This window comes from Fusarium poae, chromosome 1 (genome assembly GCF_019609905.1).
Source record: "Fusarium poae strain DAOMC 252244 chromosome 1, whole genome shotgun sequence".
NCBI lineage: Eukaryota > Fungi > Ascomycota > Sordariomycetes > Hypocreales > Nectriaceae > Fusarium > Fusarium poae.
Window position 1 is genome coordinate 5,293,395 of NC_058399.1, and position 13,052 is coordinate 5,306,446.

Sequence of the window (13,052 nt, forward strand, 5' to 3'; positions counted from 1 at the left end):
ATGGCGTTCCAAGCCCAAGAGACTCACTCAAAGGCCGACGAGAAACCGTTCATCAAGCAATACAAGCTCTTCCATGCATCTTTCGCTCAGTTCTGCTATACTGGTGCTCAAGTCGCCATTGCGAGTTTCTTCATCAACTACGCCGTCGAGTTGCGTCCCAACACGTCAGAATCTGTAGGAGCAAAGCTCTTTGCCGGTGCGCAAGCAGCCTTCACAGTTGGTCGATTTTTTGGAACATTTCTCATGAAGTTCATCAAGCCCAGAAAGGTGTTTCTGGTGTTCCTGACCATGTGTATCGTCTTCATCGGCCCGCCTATTGTTCATCACGGTAACGCCGGTATCGCATGTCTCTACATCGTTCTCTTTTTCGAGTCCATCTGTTTCCCTACTATTGTGGCGCTAGGTATGAGAGGTCTTGGACGACACACCAAGAGAGGTAGTGGTTTCATCATTGCTGGTGTTATCGGCGGTGCTTGTGTTCCTCCTCTGACAGGAGCTGTGGCTGATATGCATGATATGGGAATCTCCATGGTTGTTCCCATGATCTTTTTCGTGGTGGCTTTGTCGTATCCCATTGCCGTCAACTTTGTTCCCGCTTACAAGAACGTTGTGGATGTCTTTTACGAGGCGGATATTGGTATTGGCGATCGAACTATCGACGAGGAGAAGATTCAAGGTGGGCACGTCGAAGAGAAGGGCGAATTGCCAGCTGCTCGTTAATTTACATCATGTTAGTAGTGACAGTATATACTTAGTATAATTAGTACCACGTTACAGAAGCAATTATGTCTGACAATAAGGCCGAATGAACTTGTACAAGTCGAACTTGACTCACAAGTAGAATTTCTTCTATGTCTATTATATCACTTTTAGTGTTGCATATTGGAAGGTACTTGGTATTCCTGGATTGGGATTTTATTCAGATTATCATCACATGCGATCGCATCCAGTAGCAAGTTCATATATGTATAATTCTTGAATCCTACCTATGGAAACAGACATCACATGACTCGTTGGTTGGTTGGTCAAGTAAATGAAATCATCAAGTTGGTATATTATCTATCATATCTTTCCAAACGCCTTTTGTTCGTCAAATCAATCATAACATTTCTATCGCATAACATTTAGCTCCAGTTGGGAGCGTTGGTGATGAAGGCCATCAGAATTCCTGAAATCAGACCAGCTGTAGGAACAGTGATGAACCAACCCATGTAGATCCAGGCGACCATGCGCCAGTTGATAGCTCGCCAGTCACCGTTGCAGAGACCAACACCGACAATAGCACCAGTAATGCACTGAGTAGTGGAAACAGGGAGCTTGAGACGTGTGGCGAGGACGACAGTAATGACAGAGCCGAGCTCAATAGAGAAACCACGGGCAGGAGACATGAGGGTGACTCGGTTACCCAAGTTGCGCATGATGTTGTATCCATATGTCCAGAGACCGAGGACAATACCGGCACCACCGAAAGCGAGAATCCAGACAGGGACCTCGGACTTGTCGGGGATGACACCCTCTTGCCAGATCTGGTAGATGGTGGCGTAAGGACCGATAGCGTTGGCAATATCGTTGGCACCGTGGACGAAAGAGGCAGAAGCAGCAGTCATGATCTGGAGGAAAGTGTAGAGGAACTCGGTTCGGTTGTCAAAGTGCTCGGCGCGAGCGTGGATCTCCTCGACGTCACCAGCGACAACAGACTTTTCACCCTGAGAACCGACAATGTCCTTGTCAACACCGTGGAGGATAGCGAACTTGAAAGCCCACCACATAAAGGCACCAGTGTACCAGGGCTTGTTGGGCTTGGGGCCGATCATGGACTTGTGCGCATAGGGGTTCTCAACCTCGGGCTCCTCAGTGGCACTGTCGGTAGCGACCTTCTTGCCGTTGCCAGTCTCGAGATCCTCACCAAGGGCAGCAGCGCGGGCATTGCGACGCTCCTCAAGCTCCTCGCGGGTAAGATGGCCCTCGTAGAAGTTGCGGACGACACCTTGGAAGTTGTCAGGGGTAGGAGGAACAGGGCCTCGGCGGAGGAGGAAAGGACCCTGAAGGATATGGTAGGACTTGAGCTGCCAGTCCTCCTTGATGACGATACGGTACAGCCAAGGAACAAGGAAGATGGCCATGAGAAGACCCCAACCAGCACCCGTGGCGACGATGACACCAGGAATCTGTTCCTCAGTGAGGTTGACCTCGTAAGAGCCACCCTTCCAGAGGAGAAGCATGACAATGAGTGAGGCAGTGAGCCAGAAGTAGAAGGGGACAAGAATAAGACCCTTGATGGCGGGACTCTTTCGGAGGAGGACGGCGTATTTGGTGAAGAGGAAGATGGCGGCACCGAAGATACCAGAGAGCATAGGAGCGATGATCCAAGCGAGGAAGACCTGTGAGAATGCATGTTAGTGAGTTGATTTAGAGGTGAGATACAACGTGGATACTAACCTGGACAACACCCTTCTGGATGTCAACGCTACCTTGTTCGTTGTAACCGACCCAGGTAATACCCTTGCCACCAAGAGCACCAATACCCATACCGAGGACACCACCAAGGATAGAGTGAGTGGTGGAAACGGGGAAACCAAGACGGGTAGCCATAGTGAGGTAACTAGCAGAAGCGATGACAGCACAAACCATGCCCAGCATGAGAAGAGCAGGACTGTCATCGAAAGCCGAGACATCGACAATCTGTGTTCGGATGGTGTCGGCGACTCGACCACCAACACCGAGAGCACCAGTGAACTCCATGATACTGGCACCGATCATGGCCTGGAAATAGCTGATGGACCGCGAGGACACGGACGATGCCCAAGAGTTGGCGACATCGTTGGCACCGATGTTCCAGGCGTCAAGGAAGGCAAAGATTGTGCCTACCGCAAACAGGTAGTCGTACTGAGCGAAGACTGCCATTGTTGCGTTTGGGTGCAAGACTTTGCAATAATGGAGTATTCAAAAGAAGAGGAGGGAGAATGTGTTTGTGAGAGGGATCTGAAGAGAAGAAGAGAGCATGGCTAGGCGAGAAGATGGGATAGTTATATACGAGGCAGAAGCGTGGGTTAAAGCGGTATAATCGGTATGCTATCTTTGAACTACTCACACGCCCCTCCGAGGAAGACCCAAAAAAGAGAGAAAAAAGTGCCATCGCCAAGAAACTGAAGAAAAAGAGGTGCCGGGATGGAGCTTGACAGGGAGTTGCCACAGAGTCGTTGAACGCCAAGAGGTTGGATCAACAGGGACTGGACCGAGTATCTAAATAGGCATCTCGGTTGAGCAATATGCATAGGTCATAGTCATAGAGTATAGGATAAATCATGGTCGTCTTGATGGAGTTCCAAGTGCCATGAAGCCGTTTACTACCATCTCGATGCATTCTCGCCATGTCTCGCCTCGGCGAAAACGTCGTCCACAAGCGGATACCAGAAAACGGATTAAGCTTGTTATTGCTCCGCCTAAAGACGCAAGTCAAGTTAACCTTGTTTCCGTTCTCCACGGCTAGAACCACATAGACTAAGCGTCGCAGTTCTGTAACTCGGGGGCTGTCGATCACGTTTTCCGTTGGGCTGTTCTCAGTGGCACAAGGGAGTTTATCAACAACCGTTTGGGGATATGGAGCACGCGACACTCGGAGGGAATAACAGGGGGAGACTAAGAGGGAAGCACGACACATTTCCTTAGTTGGTCACCGAAAGGAAAGGGAAAATATGATCAAGGCGGCGGTGCTGATGTTACTAGGATTAGGGCTGCTGTATGCCAAGCTGCAAGTGCAAGTCTGGCCTGTCTAGCCAAGCCAAGCTGTTGACCAAGAGCTTGTCTGTCTTGCAGTCTTCGCTAGAGAGCCGAGAGAGAGAGGGTCTGGTCGTTTCTCTGTTTATTATTTAGGAACTCAAACTGAATATCTTGACTAATTTACAGAGTTAGCATGATGATATCACCACGGACCAACTGTACTGAAACCTCCTCCTGTAGATCAACTCACCGAGCAGAGAGACACGCGAGCAATACCCCCCTTCGGCCAAAGCTTCCAACAGATAAAAAAAAAACTGACCAATCAAACAGGTACCATGCGTTCAAAACACTCGACGTTTGTAGCAGGGATAAAACAAAAAAGAAAGAAAGAAAGATGGAGAAGAAGTGACCCGCAACTCTATCGTGGATAAAGCCAAGGAGCTTATCCCCTTTTGTTTTGGAGGTGCGGGTATTGTCCGAGAGATGTGACGCTTTCAACCAATAAGATAAATAGATCTCTACACGTGTGAGACGTCAATGCAAGATTGGCTACTGGAGCCTCAAAAGTCTGTTTCCGAGGGTTGGGGAGGAGTACGTACTGTCAGCTTCTGGAGGGCGTGGGGGATGAACGTCTTTTCGTCGGTAACCTAAAAGAGTTTTATTACCCTCGGATATATGGTCTGTGAGACAACTTTTGATGATTATAATTACAAAGATTCCAATGGTAATAGCTATGCATATATAGAAGTATAACAGACGAAATAATTGAGTCAGTTTATGCTTTTTATGTGAGACTTTTATGTGAGACTCTTGGGTTGTGTATCTTTGTCTCTTTGAAACTTGGAGGCTAATTCTCCTATCGCCTGCCAGATATCCTGGCATATTCTCCTTCATTTACAGCCAACAGCATCTATCTATTATCAATGATCATCAATGGCGACAACAAGAAACCCCCGACTTGCCACGCCCCATAATGAAGAATCCATTCGAGGCAATTGCCATCCAATGACCCACTCGTGATCTTCAAGGTGAGGCAAAGGTTCTGTATCAACATGCAACACCAATTACTTCACGAGAAACTTCCAAACTTGTGATAACTCACTGATGACATTTCAAAGCGCAAAACGACCAATCGCGATGCCTCTCGATGTCTGAGCGTGAATCAGGAGGTGATATCCCAGTCGATAAACATGTCGGCACTTAACCGTCCCGGCCGAGATATAGGGTAAAGATCTTCAAGTTTTAGAGTTAGAAATAAGGATAAAAATAAAGGTGAAACGTTTGATGAGCGATATGTCACTGTTTATATAGTAGACGTTATTATTATTATCCAATATTATCGTCAACCTCAAACATTTGGAATCAACGTCTGTTGCTCAGTGACATGCTGACTCGTGTTTCATTAGACATCACAAACGCTGTGTGAGATTTGACTCGGGCTGAGGCAATACCCCCAGTAACTGACAAATTCAGTCAAGGGTTGAGATCGACAGAGTTTAATTATAGCGGCCAAGGCTGTTTCAAGTCGCGACAATGAAGCTTAATTATTATCCGAAATATCTTGGATTTTCTATTGACAGTTGACAGTTGACAGTTATCAATGTCAAGTCTAATTGCACACGTGACACGCTTCTGTACTTGAACTAGCGTCATGCGGAAGCGTTGTGATTGAATGCATATAATTGGCTCGGTTAACGGTCTGGCCCGCTTTACCCGCTCCGCCGAGTAAAATTATTCACTCCACCAAGTTTCAGCATCGCGAGAATTATATTCGCTACTTCTGGGACTCATTTCAACAAAGAACAAGCGTAATTGGTTTAGTGGTAAAATTCTCCGTTGCCATCGGGGAGCCCTGGGTTCGATTCCCAGATTACGCATTCACCTCGATTCCCGTCGAGTGAATAACCTCTTCTCTCTTTTCCAGCGTAATTGGTTTAGTGGTAAAATTCTCCGTTGCCATTCAGGTAACTTCGGGGAGCCCTGGGTTCGATTCCCAGATTACGCAAATCCAGCGCCTCGCGGCGTTGATATCCTTTTGCCGATGCCGTCTTTTTGTTCTGGCGATATCGAGGCTGCTGACGGGTTTGATTGGGTTGGTGTTGTTGGATGTGGCCCTGTTGAACCAGTACTTGTCACGCAAGGTCAATGTTGATTGAGTCTGACTGGAAGGGGTAAACTTGGAAACCCTACAATGAACTTGTGGTTGACCAACATGACATCTCACTGATACAGGTCTTGGTTTCTCATCAGACTCAGAGTGTGTCAGACAAATCGAGAGAGGCAAGCTCTGCAAAGGCAAGATCCATCCTCTCTGCTCTGGTACACCTTCACAGAAATTGATGACATGGGCTCATGTATAGAGACAGGTTATTTGTATTAAAAGAATGACTATCTGAAAAAACACTTTTCAACAGATTAAAACATTGTACCTGGTCCCTTCTCAACCCGCTGGGACACTGTACAAGTACTGCGCCTGGATCAACCCCGGGTTAAACAACTATCCAAATCCGTAATGCTCCTTCAGTCGATATACTCTGACTTATGAAGAGTACTTGTTGTCGCAAAAATCAACGACAATGGAAATGAAGTACTCGTTGCACTGGTACGTGTCGGGGATGGCAAAGACAAACTCGTTAAGTCCCTTCTCAGCAACAGACAGGTAAGGATATGTCTTCTCGAAGCAGATGTTCGCATCCCACTCGTTGTCGGGACCTGGATCGCAGCCGACAAACACCTTTGCCTCAGTAGCTTCATACTGGTACTTATCTGAGACATCGAGTGAGACAATAATATCGTCGCCGTAGCCGTCGCGGGACTTGACCAACTCGATGAAGAAGTTGCCGAACTTGGTATCGCCACCGTGAGACTCGAAGATCTTGCCGTAGACGGTGTGCAGGAGCTCCTCGTAGCTGTAGAGAATGTAGTCACCCTGGTGGTTCTTGCATGTTTTGGGATGCGAGTCAACACTAAGATCCTTCAAGGGAGCAGAGTGTAGACCATCGATGCCGTAAGCCTTGACGACCTTACCTTTGCACTCGGGAACGTATCCGTTGTAGAACTTGGCACGCTTCGATTTCGCACTGAGCTTGTCTTCCTCATTGATCTTCTTAATGAGCTTGTCGGCAGCCTTCTCAGCAGCCTTTTCCACCACCTTCTCAATCTTTGAATCACTGTAGACCTCAGTACGCTTAGTGTTCTGAGCCTGGGTGACGTTGACAGCTTGAGAGGTAGTGTTGAGAGCTTGGTTGACATCGGCGACGGCTTGTGCGGTGGCATTGACTGCGGCATCGGTAGAGTTCTGAGAATCCTGGCGCATAAACAGTCTCATGAACCGGTTGGCAGCCTTTGTTGCGGTAGCAGTAGTAGCCTGAGCAGTGGCATTGGTAGCGGTGGTGTTGCTAGCGGATGCTGTAGCATTCTGAGCGTTGGCCACCTGGCGCTTGTCGTACTTCTCATACTCGCCATAAGAATTCTCAGTCACATATTCCAGATCAAAGATTTCAACGATAGCCTCTCGGACGTACTTGTCGACAACCCTGGCGAGAAGCTTCTCAACCTTGGCGACAGCATACTCAACCTCCTTCTCAGTAGGGTCCTCACCGAGAGCGTCAATGCCCTTTGTGAAGATCTTGTCAGCAGCCTCGAGAATATGCTTGACAGCCTTGTAGATGGACTTGACAACGTCATCAGCAGCGGGCTCCTTGACACCGTCGATTTCAGCAACGTGTTTAACAGCCTTCTTGAGGTTCTTGGAGATGATGTACTTGATGGCAGCCTCAACCTTGTTGTAAAACTTGATGATGGTGCCAGTAGAGGGATCGTCGCCAGCAGAGTTGATACCCTTGTAGATAGCCTTGCTGATACCTTCGTTGATTCTGTACTCAGCCTTCTCAATGTACTTCTCGACCTTGGCAGTGTCAATCTCTACTACCTCGTCTCCGTGGTAGGAATTGGGTAAAGCTGCGCGCTTGAATTTGTAGAAAGAATCGTGCTTGTCAACATGAACCTCGTAAGCCTTTTGCTTGTGCTTCTTCTCCTCGATCTTGGCCTTGTAGAGCTTCTCCCAAACGGTATGAATGTTCTCGCCATCGTATTTGTAATTCTTCAGGAACTCCTTCTTGTCGCGGTAGACGTCTGACTCGTGATGAGGCTTCTTGTACCCATGCTCCTTGGGCTTGTAATGACCGTGGTTGTACTTCTCAGGCTCGTACTCCTTGTACTCGTCGTGGTTCTTGTGCTTGTTCTCGTGTCCGTACTTGTTGTGCTCGTAGTACACCTTGGGGCCATATTGCTTGTGCTCATAGACAGAATGGTCGTGCTTCTTGCGTTCATACTCCTTGTGCTCGAGGTACTTCTTCTCAGCCTCGTGAGTCTTGTGCTCAAAGTCCTTCTGCTCGTAATACTCTTCTTTAGGCTCGTAAACCTTGTGCTCATGGTGGCCGTAGTGGTGCTTCTCCTTGGGCTCAATCTTCTGGAAGTAGTGGTTGAAATGATGCTTCACCTTAGGCTTGTGCTCCTTGTGTTCGTGGTGACCATGGTGCTTCTCAGGCTTGTGCTCCTTGTGTTCGTGGTGACCATGGTGCTTCTCAGGCTTGTAGTACTTGTTCTTGTAGTTCTCATGCTGATACTTCTTGTACTTGTGCTCGTTGTGCTGCTTCCCATAGTGAAGCTCGTGGTACTCCTTGATGGCCTTTGAGAGCCTGGCTTCGGCGAGCTTCTTCTGGTAGTACTGCTCCTCGGCATCCTTGTGATCATCATGGCCATACTTGTGCTCATGGTCGTACTTGTGCTCATGACCATGCTTATGCTTATGCTCATGCTCATGATCATAGTGATGCTTCTTGGCTTCCGCAAGCTTCTTGTAGATATGAGCAGGGATCTCGTGCTTTTGGACCTTCTCGTAAATCACATGGTTCGCCTTGGCATTGACATCCTCAGCCTTTTCCTTATAGTAGACGGTGACAGGCTCTTCGTAATGCTTATCGTGGTGCTTGTCGTGGTGCTTGTCATGGTACTCCTCGGATCGCTTGGGGTGGTGCTTGTAATTGCCATACTTGTCACCATGGTGATGCTCGTAGTGCTTGTGGTGCTCATGATGGTAACTAGGATCGTGATGCTCGTAGTGCTTGTGATGTTCATGATGATGACCATAGTGCTTGTTATCGTGGTGCTTATCATCGTAGTGCTTGTCATCGTAGTGCTTGCCATCATGCTTGTACTCATGGTGCTTGTGATCATAATGGTTGTAGTCCTTGTGATCGTCGTTCTTGTACTCGTGGTGCTTGTGATCGTAGTGCTTGCCATCATGCTTGTACTCGTGATGCTTATCATCGTAGTGCTTATCATCGTAGTGCTTGCCATCATGCTTGTAATCGTGGTGCTTGTGATCATAATGGTTGTTGTAGTCCTTGTGATCGTAGTTCTTGTACTCATGATGGTAGCCAGGATCGTAATGCTCGTAGTGGTGATAATCATGATGACTGTGACGATGCTTGTGGTGATGATCATGGTCATGGTCGTGGTGGTGACCATGCTTGTGCTTGTGCTCGTCATGCTTGTATTCACCCTTTTCACTCTTCTTTACCGACTCATCCTTTGTCTCATCACCAGCTAGATCACGAGCATGGTGGTGATGATATCCATCGTGATGCTCATAATGGTGCTTTCCATGGTTATAATCGTAGTGTCCGTACTTCTTGAAGAAATCGTTTAAGAAGCTATCGTGATCATGGTGACGGCTGGGGTCGTAGTACTCGTGATGCTTGTAGTCATCATGGTGGTGGTAGTGGCCGGGATCGTAGTGATTATAATGCTTGTGCTCATTGTAGTGATGACCATGGTCGCCATGCTTGTAATCCTTATGTTCGTGAAGGTAGTGGGGATCATGATGCTCGTGCTCGTAGTACTTGTGCTCATGATCCTTACCGTGGCCGTGATGCTTGTCATGATGATTGTAGTGATGCTCCTTGTGAAGGTGACCATGAAGATGACCGTGCTTGTGGCCGTGCTTGTGCTCATGCTCGTGACCATGGTGGTGGTGATGCTTGTGATGATGCTCATGGCGGAATTCCTTCTCCTCCTCCTTGTACTCCTTGTCATCCTTCTCCTCGGCTCCGCGCTTGTACCTGGAATATAAGTTAGCGCTTGTGAAGCCAAGCTTTGTGTTGGGAAGTAGTACTTCTCCTTTCCTTCCTCCTCATAATCATCGTACTTCTTCTCTTCCTTGTGCTTGTACTCGTCGTACTTCTTCTCCTCCTTCTTGTACTTGTACTCGTCGTACTTCTTCTCCTCGGGATAGTCCTCAATCACCTCGTACTTACCTTCCTTGTGCTTGTAACTGAGTAGTGTCAACACCAGGTTTAGAGAGAATGGCCGTGAAAGATACTTACTCCTTGCACTCAGCACAAGTGTAGCTGAGAGTGAAGTACTTCTCGTGGATGTCGCCGGCACGGCTGTAGAGGCCGAATTTCTTGTAACCGTGGGAAATCTTGGCCTTGATCTTGATGTAAAGCCTCCAGCCGCCGTTGTCCTTGATGGGGCAAAGTTCGTCATAGGAGCCACCATCAGTCAGCGAGAAGTAGGGAATGTGACACTTGGCCTTCTTGTAGTCATCAACGATCTTGCAGTGGTCGCTCTCCTTACTGTACTTCTGGGAGTAGTCTGTAGGAGGCTTACCACGCTCGACATAGACGACTACATCTTCGTACTTGTAGTGCTCGATGTGCTTGAAGTTGAAGACGATGGCGTTGTCCTTGAAATCAAAGGTGACCTTGCTCAAAGCCTCGTGAGGGGCACAATGAGCCGAGTCAACACAGAGATCCCAAGACTTTCCAGGCTTGTAATCGTTCTGGGGAAAAACAAATGTGGAAGGGTCAGGAACCCACTTGTGCTTGCCATACTTTTCACAACCGTCAAGGGAGCGATGCTCTTCCTTTCCGGACTCGATCTTGAAGTAGGCAAGCGACTCGTGGGCTACTGCCCCAAGAGCGCCGTTAAGGGCGTAAAAGAGGGACGTTCTCATCTCTGCTTTCTGGTAGATAGCAGATTAGAGAGGTAACGAATGAGGTGCGAACTTGGTCGGTTTGGGATGAGACATTCTTCGGGATGGTCTTGGTCTTTTGTATCTATGATTCTCGAGATTGATCCTGCCCACATCACCCGGTGAACATTTTGAGAGGAGGCTGGAGCCAAGGAAGTGCCCATGGCTGCGTTCAAAGTTTCCAGGTTCGGAGGATAACAAGCCATGCTTTGGGAAGAGGGGGAAATTGGGATATCATGACATCGACGATGCTCAGGTCAGAATCCATTGTGAGCTCAGAGCAGCAGCTTCAACAAAGGAACGGCTTGAGAGAGGAGTTCGTATGATCAGCACGCAAGAGCCTTTGATGACTGTAATGATGCAAAAGGTCAAGGCAGAGCCAATGATATGCAGACAGGCCCAAAGTTCTTCGCTGGAAGATAGCCGCTGGGTCCTTGAGAATATCGTACCACGCCAGGAGATAGACTTTGGAAGCTCTCTCAAGCTTTCTCAAAAGGCCCAGTCAACGTCTTTCAGCTCCTATCCTAATGAAGGTCAAACGGTAAGCGGCGTAGGTGAGCTTCATGGAATCAAGGTGTTGGACCTTTGACAGTAAATGCAGGGGATTGTTGGGGCGAACTGCAAGTCGGTCAATGAGGGGGGGATTTCTGATGCGCGATGAACTTGACCTCGTCCGATGGCGTCTTCGGTCCGGTTCAAGACTTTATTTTGAGAGGAGGAGCATGAGGTGCTCTTTGTTTGTAAAAGATGAACCACTAGAATTCCAACGATATTGGATGAGGTTTGAGGCGGACGGCTCCTTCTCTTCGGATGCATCCCAGCCTTGATTCCTGAGGCTGCAACGCGGGCTGAACATCACAATATGCATGCCTGCCTACAGATACGAAGTTGGAAGATGATGAAAAGTTCTGGCCAATTGAGTTCAAACGGTAATCACCGATACAGCGGCGTCGAAAGGGTCAAAGTAACGCCGAAGTGAGGCATACACGCGCATGGCGTTGAGATGTCGTTGCAACAAGAATCTTATACGCGAACTCAAGAACTAGGACATTTTTCTATCACGATACCAAGGCTAATGAGAAGCGGGAGTTCTTTAGCAGGAGAATTGACACGATATAGGAACAAATGAGAATAGGGAAGAAAGGGGCTACGACTGAATAGGAGCTAGAGTTGTTGGTGATATGATAGTAAATCCGGGTCAAAATGCTCCACCATCAGAGGAGGTTAATATGCTTCATAACAGGCGCAAAACGCACGTGGCTCTTTGACTAACCCCTCATATCAGACCTTAGGCCTGCAGGATAGATAATCGAAGGCCATGACGAGCACGATATTATAGGACCGAAATGGAACGCCACCGCAGAGTACAGTTGGACAAATGGATCGATTATTGCGCAGAATCAGCATGTTCCACCCGCCAAAAGTCTCAGCCAGTTCACGAAATGTAGCGTGATCTTAATACAGAAACGGGGCGAGTCATTGCGTTTCTAAGCGTATAATGAGGAAAGGGAGTTGTACGGGTGAAGAAACGCCCGAGTCTTTGCGCGACTGTTTGGTTGACACTAAACATGCTTATCTTAACCGTCATGGTATCAAGTTCCAAGATGGCAATGATGAACAAACTCACAGGTGGACTTTTTAGTCTCATTACAACCAAGATGCTGGAGGTTCGTTCGAACCATGATGTACAAGACTCAGCTTAGTTGGTCTTTCCTCCTGACGAACAGACGAGTAATTGATGAAGCCGTTGGAATAATGAGAAGAATCATGAGTTTTTGGTTGGTCAGAGTTAAAGCTTCATAAATTTCCTGTATTTTTGCTTCAGAAAGTATTGTTATTCTGCTTGAGCTCTCCACATCCTTCTCTCAAGACCCTGGGCTACCAATCCCCAAAACAATTACCGGTAAATAAAATCTAGGTAAGTTATCGACTGGGAACTGAAAACCACTGCAGATAAAAAATAAACATGTCAACATGGTATTTGAAGTGGCTGACTGGTCGGTATACCAAATTTATCATCTGGTAGTGTACTACGAAGAATTGGCGACCCGGGCTCTCAAGACGTTACTATAGGTATGTCGTGGACTTGCGATTATAGAAATCTCAACGCTACTTGCACGAGGGATAGTCACTTTGTGTCATTTTATACCCCATCTCAGGGTATTTTTTTGTTTCTGTACCCTAAGCCTAGACCTCTTTCTGATATTCCAGAACTACAGCGCAAATGATGGGCGTGGTGTGCAATTGGTCTTCCATACTCGAGAGCATGGAAAGTTTGTTCATTGTCACAGAG

At 47.6% G+C, this 13,052-nt stretch overlaps 3 protein-coding genes and 2 non-coding genes across 5 annotated transcripts; 3 read left to right on the plus strand and 2 right to left on the minus strand.

The window, feature by feature from the left end:
- FPOAC1_001712 (uncharacterized protein) lies at window positions 1–720 on the plus strand (the record flags this gene model as incomplete). The annotated part of the gene is made up of 1 exon (XM_044846307.1): window positions 1–720. One exon carries the CDS (start codon window positions 1–3, stop codon window positions 718–720), a length of 720 nt encoding a protein of 239 aa, XP_044712223.1.
- A 404-nt stretch (window positions 721–1,124) lies between these two features.
- PHO4_1 (phosphate-sensing transcription factor) lies at window positions 1,125–2,904 on the minus strand (the record flags this gene model as incomplete). The annotated part of the gene is made up of 2 exons (XM_044846308.1): window positions 1,125–2,381; window positions 2,440–2,904. 2 exons carry the CDS (start codon window positions 2,902–2,904, stop codon window positions 1,125–1,127), a joined length of 1,722 nt encoding a protein of 573 aa, XP_044712224.1.
- A 2,622-nt stretch (window positions 2,905–5,526) lies between these two features.
- FPOAC1_001714 lies at window positions 5,527–5,597 on the plus strand. Its single transcript has one exon. It is a non-coding gene; the product is annotated as a tRNA-Gly (tRNA).
- A 46-nt stretch (window positions 5,598–5,643) lies between these two features.
- Window positions 5,644–5,725, plus strand: FPOAC1_001715. The gene has a single exon. It is a non-coding gene; the product is annotated as a tRNA-Gly (tRNA).
- Window positions 5,726–6,259: 534 nt separating this feature from the next.
- Window positions 6,260–10,741, minus strand: FPOAC1_001716 (uncharacterized protein; the record flags this gene model as incomplete). The annotated part of the gene is made up of 3 exons (XM_044846309.1): window positions 6,260–9,845; window positions 9,899–10,057; window positions 10,110–10,741. 3 exons carry the CDS (start codon window positions 10,739–10,741, stop codon window positions 6,260–6,262), a joined length of 4,377 nt encoding a protein of 1,458 aa, XP_044712225.1.
- Window positions 10,742–13,052: the final 2,311 nt, after the last annotated feature.